At 37.8% G+C, this 18,120-nt stretch overlaps 1 protein-coding gene across 2 annotated transcripts in view; it reads left to right on the top strand.

Annotated features, from left to right (window-relative positions):
* Nucleotides 1-17,830, top strand: part of ARHGAP42 (Rho GTPase activating protein 42) — a 140,115-nt gene extending 122,285 nt beyond the window's left edge. For both annotated transcript variants that reach the window (XM_068181452.1, XM_068181451.1), the window contains 7 exons: nucleotides 2,318-2,477; nucleotides 4,299-4,443; nucleotides 6,307-6,687; nucleotides 9,125-9,281; nucleotides 10,382-10,444; nucleotides 16,435-16,514; nucleotides 16,751-17,830. In XM_068181452.1, coding sequence (XP_068037553.1) covers nucleotides 2,318-2,477; nucleotides 4,299-4,443; nucleotides 6,307-6,687; nucleotides 9,125-9,281; nucleotides 10,382-10,444; nucleotides 16,435-16,514; nucleotides 16,751-16,839 — 1,075 coding nt within the window. In that variant the 3' untranslated portion in view covers nucleotides 16,840-17,830. The remainder of the gene's footprint in view (nucleotides 1-2,317; nucleotides 2,478-4,298; nucleotides 4,444-6,306; nucleotides 6,688-9,124; nucleotides 9,282-10,381; nucleotides 10,445-16,434; nucleotides 16,515-16,750) is intronic.
* Nucleotides 17,831-18,120: the final 290 nt, after the last annotated feature.

The following is an 18,120-nucleotide window of genomic DNA, read 5'->3' as shown; positions in this document are numbered from 1 at the left end:
TTTTCATAAATGCTTTTGCAGCAAAGTAAAAATACTGTAGCTCTGGGTTATAAAATAAGGATAATGTTATTTTTCTCTTGGTTTAAGTCTTTAGGTCTTTGCCTAGCTTGACTTTTGTGTTACCATGCAAATTTAAATAGGATCAGATGTGGCATGTAGATCATACTAGAAACAAACAAACAAAACTGACAAATCCTGAAAAGCACCCTGGAGAGAGGTGATACTGCATGGATACATAGTCAGTAGCTAGGCAAACATGGCAAGTTTGGTGTTACTTTCACAGGGCTAACTCTTTTTTTTTGTTTGTTTTTAAAGCTATTTACTCAAATTATGTCTAGTCTAAAGAATGAATAATTCTTTGGTATAATTTAACAACCTGTGGTAGGCAGCTGAGAGTCTGCAGTCTGGCAGTATCACAAATTTGCTGGTCATGCATCAAATTAAGAGATTCTGAGGAGAAAGCAATGGCATTTCCATGAATGCCCTACAGCCATCTGAAATGCATGATTACCTCAGTTTGTGTCTGTGCTCTAGCTCAGCACCAGTAGGAGCAGGTCAGGGGAAAGTGGCTATCAAAATGATCCATTTACAGCCCTGGGTTCTTTCTCGTTTGCAAGAAATTGAGCCTTTGAAATCCATTGTAGAAAGCCCTTTCTCGCTGCACTGTTATTGAATTTGCCATTTCTCTTATTAACCAAGCTCCCAAATTTGTAACCAAGGAAACCCAAACACCAAACACTACCTTCTTTCATAAGCTATAAGATTTGTGTAACAGACCTCTACGGTCACTGTGCAGCACACAGCAGAGTTACATTGCAAAGGGAGGGGTTTTTTTAAGCTTTTAAATAGCATATCTAGAGCTGAATTATTCAACATTCCAGTTTCATTAAAATACTAGTGGACTTCCCAAAAGACCCTTAGTCATCTGAGATAAACATAAGATCTGTTTCAGAGAAAGTTAGTTTAAGCTAAAACTGTGCTTTAACAGTGGAGTCATTTTCATGATATGGCTTCCAAATAATGATCTCTGCCAGTGTGTCTGTCTGAGGTAACAATTTGGAAAGTTTTGAGATAACTTATTGAAGCAATATAAGAAATATCTAAGAAGATAGGCATTTGTTTTCCTCCAGTTTATAATTGTGCTGCCTCCTACACAAAACCCTTTCCCATATTTCTCCTACTTCTTGATGAAAATGTGGTGCTAAAATCTTCTTGTCCTAAATATGAAGGAAATGTTTTATAGATTTTACTATTGCTCAATTTTAAATGTTGCAAGAATTATTTTAATTGCGTAGGAAATGGCTAAAAATGCTCAGCTTGACCATAGTAGCAGATGGCAGTGAGAAGGAAGAGAAAAATGGGACCCAGTGCCTCATTATTAAGTTCCATTTGGTAACAGATTCAATAAAATTATGCATTAAGGTGATTTTATAATTGTGACTTGGCATAATATTCCTCAGAAATGAGGCAACAGGGCAGCTGTGACTGGGGAATCACTAGCGGTTGTTTCAAAGGATCTATGATGATTCAGTTTTTAATATGCAAATCTTAGTAGTAAGGAGAGAAATGGGGCATTGAGTATTACTGATTGAGATTTAACTGTCTGATAAATTATTGGGAAAAGTAAGCTTTTAAATTCTACATTAGAAAGGAAAAAAAAAGCAGAAAAGTTAAAGTATGTGATAACAGAATATACAGGAGTAAAAGGTTAATATATTTTAATGCCAGATGTCATTATGATCATCTAATGTTATCTATCACACAGAAACAATAATTTCACTTAATCCATTGATCCCGTGTTTTCATCAAATTAATAAAGAGATCCTATTGCAAATTAAGTGTTTTCAGTAACTAAGTTTCATTCCTTTACGTGAACACTAAGGTATGTGGTAGATCTCTCTTACCACACAACATTTTCAGTCAATCCAGCTGAAAGTGTATAAGGACCTGTATAATCATTGAAGAGAGATAGTGCTTGCCCTATGACTTCTAAACTTTAGGTGTTCTGAATCACTTTGTGTAGATCTCCAAATACAGTTGCCTTTCCCTGTCAGGTATATCAGGAACTGAAATACTACTCTAGGAGGACATACTCATTATCCATTAAGTTATTGCATGACAGGAGCCTTAATGGAAACATAGTAGTTGTACTACATTGTATTTTGATTCTAGTGTAAGTGGAAGTTTTAAAAATGTATTTTAAAGAGAGGCATGAATTTGAGATCCTGTAAAAGTAGTAGTCTTGGCAAGTTTTTGCCTGTTAAAATTGTACTTTAGCACAGCAATTAAATCACATATTGTTTGTGTTCATTTAAAGGGTATCATTGCACAGTCAACAAAATCTAATGACTGTATCCAACCTTGGTGTTATCTTTGGACCAACTCTGATGAGAGCACAAGAAGAAACCGTGGCTGCTATGATGAACATTAAGTTTCAGAATATCGTCGTTGAAATTCTGATAGAGCATTATGAAAAGGTAGAAAGAAATTATCTGCTTTGTTATGAAGTGGAACCAAGATCTCATTTTCATTACCATGATTAAGTCCTTAAGAATAAAGAGTCCAAAATGTGCAGAAGGTCATTAATAGAAATAATAGCTTCTTCCCACTCCATGCTATGGATCTGTATTTCTAGCAAGTCTTTCATGGCTGTGCAAGGTACAAATCCAAGACATAATTTTCCATGCTTTGAAGGCATTGCTCTGAATCTTCAGTTGCTTTCTGAAGATTGCTTCCTGAAGCTAGAAACAAAAAGAGAAGGTCATAACTTCTGTCCTGGCTGCCCCAGCTTTTTCTTGCTACCATTGTATGAAGGTTCACTCTAGGTGAATGCACAGATTCTCCTCTGAGTGCATCAGGTCAGAGTGTTTCTGGCCACTGCTGTCCTTAGGGGACATGTCAGCTGCATAGTGGAGATTAGTCACTAGAAGGGTTGAGAAGGACTTGAGCAGGAAATCTTACACACTTACTTTCAGTCACTACCACTGCTGGTATCAACTTCACTGAAAGGCCTCCCCAGATTTTTTGTTTTAATTTTAAACTGTTTGATTTCAGAATTCAGCCGAGAATTCAGAATTCAGTCAAGACCTCCTTTACTAAGTACTCAAAAGCAATTTTATTCTGGGGATCTTAGTTGAGCTATGTCATCTGCTCTGATGACTGACAAAACACAGTGAAAAAAGTATGAGTTTCTTTCATTACAATACTACTCAGCTAAGGGGCGGTTCCCAGTTAATGCCAGGATCCTCTGCACTGGTTGATCAGTAGGTGCTGACAGTACAGCTTGGTATCATCAGTTATATTTCATAGGGACTTCTTGAAATGGCTATGAACCTGATAGCCTTCTTGGCTCTGATTGCAGAACATATATACTGCATTTTTCCAACACTGAATTTCTTCTCCAGAAAATCAGAGCTCATACAGCACAAAGACTATGACTGCACATAGTCACTTCTGCCCTATTTCTCTGTCTACAGATATGTTTTTATATTGATGTGCTACTCACTAGTGCTTAATATAGTTTTGATGTACTCCAAGAGCATCTCAAGATGTCCACCAAAGTATTTCCTAATGTGGAAGTACATTTGCTTTTTTCCACTTCTATGAATGGCACAAAGGTGTCTTTTTATGGCTTGCTTCATCTCCTTTTGGGAATGTCCTATAGTTAGAAGGCCCAGCAATCCTTTCAGATATGCCTTCTGGCATAGCATGGTAAAAAACTGAGTTTTTTCTGCAGCAATGAATTGCAAAATTGATCAGTGGTAGCAGTGGTATGTAAAAGATAAGAACCAGGAGATGCCTGAAATGTAAAGTTGTTCCTCATTAAACTTGACTTGTTTGGTCAAATAAACCTTTCTGAAATCCAAATTTGATTTTAGTAAGTTATGACTGTGACATATTTCTGTGATATATAAAAACTTTCTCTGGAACACAGAGGCAAAAATCACTTTGTCATAATATTTTAAAAAATATATTACTTCTTGGAGAAGAGTCATTCGTAGGCACCTATTTTGTTTTACAATTTCAACTGTTAAGCTCTTCTTAACAAGAGCCAGAAAATAAATCTATTTCAACAAATTAATACAGATATTAAGTACAGCTCAGTATTGTGGTTCTTGAGTTACAAAATGAGATCAAAGGAAAGCTTATATTCTATAACTTTACTCTTTTGTAATGTATGAGGCTATGATAGTGTTAATTTCAAGCACTGTGGGGAGGAAAACAAATGGATTAATAATAAAAGTGTAAGAGTACCTCTGTTGTGTAATGTCATTTTTTCCCTTTTTTTAATCATGCAGATATTTCACACTGCGCCAGACCCCAATATTCCTCTTCCCCAGCCTCAGTCCCGATCGAGTTCAAGAAGAACAAGAGCAATTTGTCTCTCCACAGGCTCACGTAAACCCAAAGGAAGGTACACACCATGTCTAGCAGATCCTGACAGTAAGTTTGTCATTGCATACTGGTTATCTTGCTTTTTATGTCATCTCTTAACTTTGCCTGAATAATATCCTATAGATACTGTATTCCAGTGATCATAAGCATCAGCTTTTTAACTTCTATGAGTCACAGCAGCACTGTTGACTGACTGCATTCATCACTTCTCTGATGAGGAAGGATGTTTGGTTATAGGCAAGTCTTGCATACAGTGTTCAACATCATTTAAACATTATATCCTCCTATAACAAATGTAATTCAGTAAAGGACAGGAGATCAAAACCATCACTTGTTTTTTTTCACATGCATCAAACTGTGGTCATTGCCTCAAAGTCAGCCACTGCCTCAGCTGCCAAAACCACTGAAATTTTCTTAGGTTTTCTGGAATGGAAACAAATTAATATCCCTGGGAGAAGCAGTATACTCATCATATGGCTTACTGTTTACCAGCAGGGAGTTATATCTATAATTAATTGCTTGTTTAGAATGCTTACTTAATTTTATATAGATATAATTGAAAAAGGTTTACTTCATTCATTCTTATCCATTTGGGTCATTACTTTTTTACTTACTGGCTTGTCCTGTAAGGAGTGTTGAAACTTTATAAAAGCTTAGGTTGTTAACAATTCCACTACTGCAACAGAATTCCTCAAGAATTTCTGTGTCCCTTGGTTCCTCAAAAAGATTTATATGAGTCTGGTTCAGTAAATCAATCCACAGTTAAAGTGCATCAGTTCTTGAGGATATGGAATAATTCTGAAGTCTGTAATGTTACTTGTTTCCTGCCAGGGAGAGTTTAAATACTAAATAAGAACAGCTCCCTGCACGTGGGTTGCCAGTGTGAATGATATGGGGTCCCAAGTATGAAGTTACAAAGGAACAGTCAATTACACTCACCAGAGGACAAACTGGGCAAGTTTCAGTTGTTTTTCACTGTGTAACTTCAATGAATGAATACCAGTGTAAAAAAGGGATATTTCTGTGCAAGTATTTCACAGAGTGTATGCAAGCTTCTTCAAGCTATGCCAGGGGAGCTTCAGGTTGGACATCAGGAAGAATTTCTTCACTGAAAGGCTTGTCAAGCATTGAAAAAGACTTACCAGGGAAGTGGTGGAATCACCATCCCTGCAAGTATTCAAGAAATGATGTGACATTTAGTGCCGTGCTTCAGTTGATATGGCGGTGTTCAGTCAAAGGTTGGATTCAATGATCTTGGGGGTCTTTTGCAACCCAAATGATTGTATGACTTCTATGATGCTATGTTTGGAGGCAGATTGATTGCCACTAGGTCTGATCCAACAGCTCTCCATTTGTGTTTTGCTTAATAGCTGAAATTCAGCACTTCTGTAAACAAGTTGCAATTAGTATCTCACTTGTGCCCTTAAATGCTGAGGTAGAAATAGAGGTACTCTTCTTACCAAATATCTCTAGGTGTGGCAGGTAAGAGGGAGCCAAGGCTTCTGGCAATAACATTTTCAGAGTACTAGATGGTTTTAAGTCATCATTTAAATGAAGCACGGACACAATTATATTGCAGGAAATAAAGGAAATCTGTATGGGGTGAGAAAAGAGATACAGGTTTCATATGGTAGGGAATGATAAGAAATTATAGAAAATGCATCTGACAAAAAAATGCATCAGCAGTCTTGCAACTTTCAAGGGACAAATGCTTTGTAAACAGGCAACATGAGTCTTCAAGTTGTAAATAAAAAAAAAGAGTTGTGTTCTTTCTTCAGGAAACCACAGATTAATGAAATTGATAACAAGTAAGGTACAAAAGAGCTAAAAGTGGCATGAAAGAACTGCTCATGATTAGAAAATGCAGATTATGTTTTTCACTCTCTCTCCCTTCCCCTGCCTTCTCCCTAGGTGACTCGTACAGCAGTAGCCCCGACAGCACTCCCATGGGCAGCATCGAATCTCTGTCTTCTCACTCCTCCGAGCAGAACAGCACCACCAAGTGCACGCCATCACAGCCAAGGGAGAAATCAGGAGGGATTCCATGGATTGCCTCTCCTGCTTCTTCTAATGGCCAGAAAAGTTCAGGCCTGTGGACTACAAGTCCAGAATCCTCATCAAAGGAGGATGCAACCAAAACAGATGTGGAATCAGACTGCCAAAGTGTAGCTTCTGTCACTGGACCAGAAAATGCCTCTCCACCAACAGACCTGACCAAAAAGAGTTCCTACAGTCTGTCTGGGCTGAAAAGGTCTTCAGCATCTTCCCTTAGATCAATTCCATCAGCTGAAGGTAATTTCCAAGGTCTTTTATCACATCAGTGTTAACTTATGCTTCAAAAAACAAGAGCTGGGTCTGAAAGCTAATGATACTCATTAGTAAAGTTTGTTTGCTTGTTTTTGATTTTTGTGGTATGTTGTTTCAGTTTTGAAACTGCTTCTGACATATTTCCATTGCTTATAACCTGCACAGTTCACACAGCTTAAAAAAATGTTTCTCAAATTTAGATCACTCTCTATCCTCCTACAATTCATCTATAATTTGATACAGAATTATACTATAGATTAGAAATATTAGTAATAGAGGTATTGTGCTTGTATTTTGGGATCTCTGTATTATGACAGTTTTTATAGCATTATTAAGTATTGGTTGGTCTTTGGCACGGGGAGAGAAGCAGATGCAGTTTTCTTCTTGCAGAGCCTCCATGGATATGTGTCACGGTTTGATGCTGGTGCAATGCCAGCGCCCCCATGAAAATGCACCTTCCCAAATAAATGCTGTCAGATGCAAACAGGAACAGAGCAGAGCAGGCCCAAGCTTAATAACAAAGGGATAAACTTTATTAAGCTACTACTACTATAAAAGACACACACTAAATCCAGAATGAAAACCTTCCAAAACATTCCTCCTCCCCCCCCCCCGCCCAATTCCAACAAATCACAGTGCGACAAAACTGGGACCCTTAATCATGTTCCCACCCTTCAGATAATCAATACTCAGTCCATCAAGGGAGAGAGGAGTTTCTCCTGTGCCACAGACCCCCAGGAAACACAACTGCGACCTCTGGTGTTTCCATGTCACACATGGCAACCACCTGGAGAAAATCTACCAGTGTGACACTCTCCTTTCCATGTCACAGTGCTCTCACCACCGTGCATGGACAGACCTCATAGGGTTTATTTTCAAGGATGCTTTGCCAAGGACCAAAGAAAAACAACAGTTCAGTTTCTCATTTTGGGACCACAGTCCCCCCACATTTTCCCCTGGGGCTGAGGGTCCAAGAACAGAGATCTTCTTCTTCTCTTCTTCTTCTCTGAAGACAGAGGGCATCACCACACCCTCCTCAACTTTTCTCTGTTCACTCCACTCCTGTCACTCTCAGCTGCTGAAGCAGGTCTCTTGGCTCACTACTGCATCCCCCTAAAAATGCAATCTCTGTTGCAGAATTTGGTTCAGTCTATGGCTATACAAGAAAAGTCCAGCCAAGGCCGCTCCATCATCTCCTCCCACACTATAATTCATTTCCCCATCTTCTTCTGACCTCTCGCTCCCAGGCCGTCTCTTCTCTTTCAGATCAAAGAGGAGTAATATTTCACAAAGCTTTCATCATCCAAGAAGGGGTTAAAAGTCTCAAATTCCCCAGATGGCCGGGATCTCTGCCCAGACCTCCAACTCCCACGACTGGGTACCTCCCCACCGCACTGGTGTACTGCTGGCACCGTCGCTGTCTCTTTCTCTCTCTCTCTCCAGAGAGATTCTGGTGGGGGGGAATGCAAACATCCCAGATTTCGTCCATCCTTCCATCCGCAGTGGGGGCTGGACGGTTCCAGTCCCTCCACCCCTCGGCCTGCCTCAGCCTGGGCTGCATGGCTGCCCCTCCCTCACCCAGCCTGAGGCTGGGCAGGGAGAGTCTGCACCCCACCCTGACTGGAACCAAAGAGAGAGTTCCCCTGGGAGTTCTTGCTTTTAACCCCCTGTGTTCTCAGAGGCGTGTCCATGCCTCCAGTGGTCAGTCCAAATGCCAATATCCAACCCCAACCACTGATTGGTTTGAATACCAACTTCCTGAGAAAATTCACTTCCATGTCAAACCATGACAATATGGATGGTCCACTGATAAGTCACCTGGAAGGACACATGTAGGCATAGCTTATATTCATTAAAATACTTCTTTTGTGTGCTATACAGTCTGTACACATATAGATTTGCTTTATCAAGTTACAGTGGCAATTGTTTAAGGCAAATCATGGTCATTTATTCCTAAGTATATTTTTTTAAACTTCATGAAGCTTTTGTGGATATCAAAATATTATTTCATACAAATTATTGTGGTCTGATTTCACACTGCTTTGATCAGTTGACTTCCTGAGAACCATTTCCCTGTGAATTTTTTTCAATTTTATGCAAAATGCTGCTTTATAAATGCTTCCATTGTCACTTTTTAGTGATTTTACTATCTAGCCATATAATTGCAATATAATTTTTTAGCCTTCTCAATTTCAGTGTCATTTCCTCATTCTTCTGGTTGATTCTTTTCTCCTGGCTTTTTGCTGAAAGATGGTTTCTTCTCGCTCTTAGTAAGTGGTTTCTCTACCTGTTTTGACTCCTAACAAAAAGAAAAAAAAAACCTCAACAACAACAGCACAACCTTTGCTTAGCACAGTTATACATGTTTTGTAACAACTTCAAATCAGCTTTAATGTTCCCTATAATTTGATGTTTTCTTTAGGTAAAAAAAGCTGCAGTGGATCTATACAGAGCTTATCTTCAACAGATACCAAAGATACACTAAAGGCTCCACCAAACCCTGATTTGCCTCCCAAAATGTGCAGGAGATTAAGATTAGATACTGCATCAAGTAATGGCTATCAAAGACCAGGATCTGTGTAAGTCATTAAGGCCCTTTGGAGATTTGTGTGGTTACAGTATTGCCTATTATAAAGTGAGTCCAGAAACGTTAATAAGTAATTGAAAAAGTATGCATGAATACTTGATTTTAATATTTCTGTATTTGTTAATTATTTATCTAGTTTTGTTAAAATTGTAAACAAAGGAGATGGCATGAAGTCTGTTTAAGTCCATTGAAAGACTACCATTGACTTTATTAGACTGGAGACAAGGTAGAAATGTTTCCTAGGAAAATGATTAGTATTACTATCTCTGGTTCTTTTGGAATTTAATATTTCAAGGGCAGAAATGCTATTTACTGTCTATGCGGTTATCTCGGAAAAACCATCAGATTTTATTTGTGGAAGTCTAAAATTGGAGGAAGGAAAAGGAAAACAAAACCAACCTTTAGCTCTGAAGTGTCTTCAGTTGCTGCATGATAAATAGTTGATTTTTAACAGCTGGGGTTTGGTTTGGTTTGGTTTTTGTTTAGTTTTATTTCTTAAATGCTGAAAGTAAGATAGTTCTAAGTGATAAAGATTGTGATTTACCCAATTGAGATTTGGGTTAATAATGTTTCTTAGTTCTTTCAGAAGATTGAAAAGTCAGAAGATCTCTCCTGATCTGACTTTGACCCAGAATATCTCTGTCCCCTTGAACAAGTATTTACAGATCTGCAGAGCATCAAGAAGTTTTTCGAATACTGCAGGATATCATTCAGCCTCTCCACTTTGTATCTGGAAGGGATCACTGTAGTCATTTCACAGACTCCTGTGTCTTACTTAAACAGAGAATTCTGCACAGCTCAGAGTTCCAGCATGATAGTGATAGACTTTCAGTAAAAGCATTTCCAATACATCTATTGGACATCCATGAATATAGCTTTAAACACAAGATGTTGAGGTTTCCATTGGTAACTCAGCATGGCACTGGAGCATGTGGAGGTCTGTTGCCCCAGTTAGGTTACACCCTTAAAAAGTCTGGTGAATAGGGATGAAAGTGAATAATTAAAAAAAATTCAAATGTGTTCATGTCTTTAGATGATTAGAAGTGAAACTAGTGTGTGTAGTATAAAGCAAGACTTTGCATTTATTTTCAGAGTGGCTGCAAGAGCACAGTTGTTCGAAAGTGCTGGTTCACTTAAACAAGTTTCTTCAGGACGGTAAGTGCTACAAAATGTTTAAGATTCTGATAAATTCTTTCTGTTTTTCTGGCTTCAGAGATTCAAAGAGAAGTGTTGGAGATTTTTTCTTTTGGACAGCATCATGTGGCATGTGAAATTTTTTGGTTTACTAAGCTCATCCTTTCTTCAAAAGAAAGCTAAATTTCACAGAGAATAACAGCCAGTCTGGTTATACTCACACCTGAGGGAATTGTGAGAGAGGCTCAGGTCAGCTGTCTGCTTAAGGACACAGATACAAGAGAAAATTACCAGTATTTAAATTGGGATGAGGGTGCTGTACTTTCTCCATACAGCTGTTTGTATGGAATGGCTTCAGCAGAGTAGCAAACCTGCTGGTTTATAGTAATTTGCTCTTATAGGCAGATCTGGAATAACATCTACTTTAGAAAGTTCCAGATTAACTTGATTAGGATTTCTGTCTTTACCATTACACCTTCCATGCCTCGGTGTCTGTCTGGAGAAACTGCTGACCTTTCTTCTTGATAGTGTGCAGCAGAGAGTATTGGCATTCTCTTCACAATTGTTTGCATTTATTTTATGAATTTGATTCATTTTTATGTTAAATGAAATTAGAATGTTCTAGTGTTTGTCCAGGAAGCAGTATTTTCTGTACATTAATACTCCCCTTACAATTAATAGACAAAGCAGATGAGTAAATAGATGTATGAAAACATGTGTCTCTCTTCTCACTGTCCCAACTTTTCAAATTCTTTGAGACAGGACAGAGATTTACTCACTGATAAACCCACAACTTACCAGAACTGTTGAGCAATGAAAAAAATATGTCAAACCATGAATCCAGAAGTAGTAGCCTAAAGTAGTACAGATGTAAAGGAAGATGCCAACATCCTGAAATGTGTGGCTATGGAATGTGTCTGTCCTCTCTGGCAGATGTAGCAGGGGAGGGAAAGAAAAAGCTCTCCTGCAAAGGCCTTCTGATTTTGTGAGAGAAGTAGCTTTCAGGAATCAAGGCTCTTGTTTTGTGTAGTACCATGAACTGTAAGATGAACAAAAAGGAGGGTGGCAGGGGAGGAAAGGGATGTGAAAAGATCAGGGCAATAATTTAAGGAAGAAAAGTATAAATGAAGGGTCTGGAATGTTCTTAAGCCAGTGCCTTACGTTGAAAGCAATGACTGCTTCACCAGTCCTGCACCATTTCATCTTCAACACTGTTCCTTTTCTTATTTTGTATTACTTTCTTATTTCAAACTCTCCCTGTTGTTCCTTCAGAGCCTGTGCCACCTGTATCTGTATATAAAAAGCATGTAAGAAGCAAAAATCTGACAAAGGAAAAAGTAGCAGTTTGGTAATGGATGTGGAGGGGGGATAACAAAGCCGAAAACACTGGAAGGCTGAATAGCTCATCTACTTCAGCCTTCATAAGCAGGCAGAAGAGCAACAGGAGCAAGGAGAATGGAAAATGAGTGGTTAGCAGGCAGAATGTGGAAGAAATCAGAAGTAGCTCAGCTGTTCTTACAGTGCTGCTTAAGTCTGAGTATGATTTTGCAATTCAGAGCCAGGTATAATTTAGCTGCATTTTATGAACATGAAGGCTGATTTAAATCTGCAGAATAGCCTTTGCTTGGTTTTTTGGGGGTTTTTTTGACTCTGAAGTATGTAAAAATCATGGTTATTACAACTGATCATTTAGCAGAGAGGCCTCCTGTGTTCATAACTCTGCTAACCAATGAATATATGCAGGGCCAAGTACAAGTCAGAGAAACTATTTTTAAGCTGCCCGGTTTGATACCAGCAATACTCAAGTCAAGACAGTGTTGGACTCTATGCCTGGGTAATTTACCCTGTTAAGATAAATGTTAAGCTACTGCTTACCTGTGCATTATAGAATGGAAGTAACTTCATCCCTGTTTGAAGCACATGTTGCCTGTTGTGGTCTTTTGCACAGATGGCAGATCAAAAGTACCTGTATGGATTTGCAGAGTCATGTTGTTTTCTGTATTCCAGCAGGTAATTCTGCCTGCACTTGATATTTTACTGCCACAGTGGTCTGGTCCTACTTAGTTCCTTCTTATATGCAGTGTTTGCAACCCTGCTTTCTGACTTTGTGTGGTGCAACAGGTCTATAATGAGTCGTGTGTCCTCTTTTTTAATAAATTATTTGACCTGTTTTCTCTCCTTGCATACGTGAGTATATACTTCTGTAACACTAAAGGGTTTTTCTAGTCAGAAAGACAACAAGAGACCACAGTACATATGTTAGGATTGGACAAGAAAGACCAAAATTTGATGCCCTGTCCAGCTTGTGCTCTCTTTTTCCAGTTACAGAGTTACTTTGACTTCTGTCTTCCTATTTCCTGATTTGAAGTTTATTATTCATCAGTCTCCCTCACTATGGTATTAAGCCACTGTGTACACTGAGATCAGTCTCTGTCGCTAATTTAGTATGCACTTGAAAGAGGTGAAGGAGCTTTCTTACTATTTTCACAAATGCTGCACTTAGATAAGTCAGTCAGGCCTGAGGTCTGTTTATTTCAGCTTCTGTACAGAAATGCACCCTGACTCTACGTATTCTTGACTTTGGTTTAGAGGTACACAGGAAGTCAAGTCTCCTGAAGTGAGAAACTGCATTAGAAGAAGAATTTTCATTAGAAAAATGGGAAGGAGTAGGTGACAGCAAGAGGCTCAACCTTTCAGGAGGATCTCTAGGTGCCAGGCTGGGACTTCAATAGGAGCAGACTGATGTTTTGAAACCCTCTAGACCCATGCTCCCTTCCCAACCATATGATTAAATATTCTTTTCCAGTCATTCTTCTTTTTTCTTATTTTCATGCTATATTTTGCATCCTAAACCACCTGGAATGCCTTGCTCAGACCAGACCAGTGTGTTTTACTCAGGCTTGGTTTTGAATCTTCCATCTCCAGGGCTTTATAAACCTTTCTTCTTCCTGTAGGATAATATTAACTGGTGACTCATCTGAGAGAGATTCATATGTTTTTCCTTGTTCATTCCTCTTCTGGCTTGTCTTGCTAGACTGAAAAGTCATTAGGGCAGGAGCATAGTTTTAAATCTTGTTTATCTTTCAAAATAGTTATTATTACTATTATTATTAGAGCCTCAGGTATTGTTGACTGTGGGTAGTCAAGCAAAAGAATTTATGATCTGATGTGTACTGATGTGACTGCTAGTATATTTATCATTATGGGCTCAAAACAACCATAATAGGAAGTAAGGAAATGGAAAATGCATTTTTCTCATCTGGAATCTACCCAATAAGGTCATGGAATGAAGGAACTTCTAGGAAATGTGGGTAACATTTTCTGAAGTTGCTTTTTTTTCCTCTGCCCTAAACAACATGAATCACACTCCTCTCAGGTTATTAGCATCATCTTAAAAGAACTGATTATGGTGATGTTACCACATGCTTTTTTTAACAGCCCTGTTTCTAGGGAGCACAGCATTAACACCATCAGTAATAATGTCCATTTTTGTAATCACAAACAAAATGCCCAAGAACCTGCAAGCTCATTTCATGAACAGTGCCTCCAGATGGATAGGGTTGAAATGAGTAATAACAAATATGAGAACCTAAATAATCCAATCAAGTGTGGAGGCAATAACCAGGTGCTTGAAAATTGCTCCAGAATTATGAGTAAATACTTTAAATCTGTTACTCATTATACCATCACAGATGATTTGTAGATAACTTTGGGGTGTAATTGCTCTGCCTCAGGAGCAGGGTAGTGTGAAGAATGCTATCATTCATTAGCTTTTGAGAAAATGACTTCCTGTGTTTCTCTGTGTAAATGTCAAGTGCTGACAACCTTTCTCTTTCCATAGGAGATGATTTTAGAGGTCTTTTCCAACCTTAGAAATTCTGTGATTGTATAATACTAAGACAGAGTCTATGCTTTCTTGTCTTTTTTTTATTTTTAAGGTAAACATACTTGTATCATATAAAATTGGAGGTTGAAAACAAAATAGTTTATTAGACATTAGAGAATAGAGGAGAAAATAGCATTAATTTCTTAACTTTTTCTAAGGGCAATAAAAACAACGTGTCATTTGTCAAGAATGACTTAAGAAATTCTGCCTCACATTTAAATATTGCCTTAAATGCCTTTTTGTCACAGTATTACTCAGGTAATACTGTTAATTATACAGTATTACTCCCATTATTAAGATGGGCACCTGGCTTGATAGTCAAAGTATTCAGATTTGAAATAATCCCTGTGATTTAGTAAATTCATTACCTTCTACTTTGTGTTCATTACAACTACAGCAAAATTTAACAGTTACTCTGCTGTTTTATATGTGTAAAATCCATGATTGTGCCACACAGGTGTATTGGGTTTGCATAACAAGGGGTCATGCCAGGGTCAACCCATCCCAACAGGCTGTTTTGTCATAGTGTTACTGATTTGGGTCAGCATAATTAGAATATCTGTAGTGCTCTCTGTAGGCTTTGAGGAAAAAGAAGATTAAATAATTTTAGTTATGTGTAACCTTTGGTAAAGTTATCTAAGCTCCCTTTGTAAATACATTATGTAGGTTATTATGCGTAAACTTGTACAGATTATATAGAGTAATGAATCAAGACACCTGTCTTGTCAAGTGTTGATGGCAAACTCTTCACAACAGGAGGCACCAGGGAGTTCTTTTGGGAAAACTCTACTCAGAGCAGTCTACACCAGCCAGAGAGCAAGCTAACACTTAAGCAAAGTGAACAACAGGGATCCAGTGCTCATTTTGTTTTAGTTAGCTGATGGGACGTTACCAGAATGACAGTACTAAAAATCAGAAATGTTTCCAGGGCCCTGAAAACAAACTGCCCCTTGGATATTATACAATTCAAAATTCCTGATCTCCTCTGAAAATCTCATCCTGAGAATGTAACCCTTGAAGAGCCATTAGTTCTCTTAAGATGAAGGCAAAACATGCCATTTAGTCCAGTCATAAGTCAGAGAACCAACAGCAAAGCTTTTTATTGAGGGACAAATTATCTCTGGAAAGCTCTCACATAAAAACTTCAGAATATGTCCATCCACTCTCATACACTTTTAAAGGTTCAAATGAATGATGATAATGCTTATGATGTGGCACTGTTAATTAATCTATCATGTAACTCTTTTATCTCACTATTTTCTGAGAAAAACATGATAGATTACATGCCACTTGCATATACACACTCTCAAAAAGTATGCAGAAAATTTTAAACTTTGCAACAGGTCATATTTTGGGTCATTGAGATAAATCCTGGCTAGAAGGAAACATCAGCTGGCAATTCCCCATCATATCACACAAAGGTGAAATAGTCAACAAGTTCATCTTCACTTAGTGTAGTGTGGTTTTAAAGAAACCCAGAAAACTTGGTGGCTCATGTAAAATTTTTCTGAGTGTGTGAGTTAAAGTCAAGGTATTAGGTGAAGTGCAGGAATCTAAAGAGAACTCCTAATTTCCATCTTCATGTTCAAATGTTAATTTTGTACTTTGCAGAATCATAGTGCCAGGCCCTAAGAGGTGGCTTTTTCTGTCCTCCTTCTCTGTGGCAGAATCATGTCTCCTTTTTGTCTCAAGTTTACTTTCTTAGTATTATTTCCTTCTGTAGACCTATTAACAATAGTTTCTCGCAGGTCAAGTTTTTAGACCTTTAATGACTTGATGATCACTTTTGAATTTGTCTCCAGGCAATCCATGGCTTGCTTCAAAAAGTATGTTCATATCAGTGCTTATTTGAATGGCAACTTCATTTTAAAAGTTCCATATTATATTCCTGTTTAAATATCTAAGTGGGATGTCAGTCTCTTTTCTGCAATAACATGCTTGTTAACTTCAGTAAGCTTGAAGTTATTATCTACTATAATTCTACTTCTCTGAACTGCTGTGTAACCAGTCATTATCATATAGCATTTGTACGTCTGCTTATTCCTATAGTTCCCAGGTTTTAATTTCCTTTATACCTTTTTCCATGTCATCTCATTTATTGCAAGCCTGTATTTTTTTCTTTCAGACAAGCAAAAGCCATGTATTCCTGTAAGGCTGAGCATAGTCATGAGCTGTCTTTCCCACAGGGGGCAATATTTTCTAATGGTAAGATTTGTTTTACATTGCCTTATGTATTAAAAAAGAACCTATAAAAAACTGAACCGTATCACAAAATGGGGATGTAATTCCCTTTTTAGCTCTCAGATTTTGCCCTGATTTTTCAGTTGCTCTTGAATAAATACCATCTAAATAAATCTATGTGGTATGTATGGTGTTTTTAATAGTGTTAAAAATTGTATGTTTTTTCTTAACAGTGTTAAAAATTGTATGTTTTTTTGCAGTGTATCCATCAGTGGAACCAGGCTGGTTAAAGGCAACTTATGAAGGCAAAACAGGACTAGTTCCTGAGAATTATGTTGTCTTCCTCTAGTAATCTTTAGTGGACAGCAATATCTTCATGGTATCCATGGTAACAAATAATAAGCACTATGATTTTTATCTGACACAGATATGGGATCAGCCCCTTAGCTGAGTGGTAGATTTCCTTCAGATGCTGCAGCTACAGGTTACAGAGCTCCCTGCCAATGGAACAGAATGTGATGAAACAGTTAACAGTTTCTGTGCTGAGGACGGTACTCTGTTTAAATAACTTCCATTGCTTGCAAAAGGTTGTTCTGTTCTTCTTTTATGGGTAAGGAACACTAGAGCAATAAAATTTAAAAAAAATTGCTATTTGGCTGCAGACTTTCAGGTCCGAGGATGTTGCTCACAGAAATGTGAAATTTAGAGGCAATGCACTCTGACATTTCTTGTAATCTATGACTTTTAATATGGAAAATTGTGGACTTTTTCATAATGTAAGTACTGCTTCTATTGTGATCTGAATTCTCCCTTAGAAAACTTGATTCTAAAATTGATCCTAATCATTTCAAATAAGAAATGACTTTACCATAAATCAGAAGTTGGGACTTCTGTTAGTCATTGAATTACAATATGGCATAGAATTTATACAGCTGATAATATCAGTTTCTACACTGCCTGTGCAGGGAGTGCTCATTCAAAATGTGATATGTTTAATGAATGTTTCATTCAAATACTTAGTAGATTTTTCTCCTACTTTCTGTATCAGCATAGATAATATTAACAACCTTTATTTCTATGGTAATCATCATCTGGAAGATATTCTCTCTGTGTTCCAGAACATCTGTAGAAAACAAGGAGATGCTGAATCTGGACTGATAGATAGTCACGTGAAATGAGCAGTGAAAAACAGCAGTATGTTTTGAAACCTGAGATAAATTGTAACTCATTCTTTTTCCATTGCAAGTAAGACAAATGACCTGTGAACTAGCCAATTTTATAAGCTATGAATGCTAAAAGCTCCATGTAGCAATTGAATTACTTAGTGTTATTTCTCCTGACTTCTGCTAAAATATTTGACAAAGATTCTCTCTTTCCACAGAATAAAAAATCCTTACTTTTCAAAGGTGGTGTAAAGATCTATTGATTGCTCCTGGTAGGACTGAAAACAAAACAAAAAGAAAAATCCAGAAAACATAATTGGCTTTCTCAATCTGAGCAGTTTTCTTGTATGCACTGCTTGCTTAGCTACTTACCATTCTGATTGAAAACCGTGACATTTAACCTCCATCTTAGTATTTCTTCAACACCAGTGCTTCCAAAAGAATTCACTTGTTCATAGAACTGTCTA

The sequence above is a fragment of the Anomalospiza imberbis genome, chromosome 2 (genome assembly GCF_031753505.1).
Source record: "Anomalospiza imberbis isolate Cuckoo-Finch-1a 21T00152 chromosome 2, ASM3175350v1, whole genome shotgun sequence".
Classification (NCBI taxonomy): Eukaryota; Metazoa; Chordata; class Aves; order Passeriformes; family Viduidae; genus Anomalospiza; species Anomalospiza imberbis.
Note: the sequence above shows the minus strand (reverse complement) of the source record. Positions and strands in the feature narration are given on the sequence as shown.